This window comes from Crocuta crocuta, unplaced genomic scaffold (genome assembly GCF_008692635.1).
Source record: "Crocuta crocuta isolate KB4526 unplaced genomic scaffold, BGI_CrCroc_1.0 scaffold327, whole genome shotgun sequence".
NCBI lineage: Eukaryota > Metazoa > Chordata > Mammalia > Carnivora > Hyaenidae > Crocuta > Crocuta crocuta.
Window position 1 is genome coordinate 1,087,051 of NW_027529176.1, and position 252 is coordinate 1,087,302.

Here is a 252-nt window from a genome sequence, read left to right on the forward strand (position 1 = left end):
GCTACTGGCGCGCGGGCCGCGCGCGGGATCAAGCCGAGTTCGAGCTCTTCTTCCGCCGCTGCCCCTTCGGCGGCGCCTTCGTCCTGGCCGCGGGGCTGCGCGACTGCGTGCGTTTCCTGCGCACCTTTCGCCTACGGGACGCAGGTAGCCCCACCGTACTCCGCCCGGCCCCCCACGACCCCGCCGGGACGCCCGCTACCTCCAGGGCAACCTACCTCCCCGGGCCCCAGCGAGGCCCCTACGACCCCGCAG

At 75.0% G+C, this 252-nt stretch overlaps 1 protein-coding gene across 1 annotated transcript in view; it reads left to right on the forward strand.

Annotated features, from left to right (window-relative positions):
• NAPRT (nicotinate phosphoribosyltransferase) overlaps nt 1–252 on the forward strand; it is a 4,285-nt gene that overhangs the window by 594 nt on the left and 3,439 nt on the right. The window contains exon 2 of the mRNA XM_077758139.1: nt 1–144. Coding sequence (XP_077614265.1) covers nt 1–144 — 144 coding nt within the window. The remainder of the gene's footprint in view (nt 145–252) is intronic.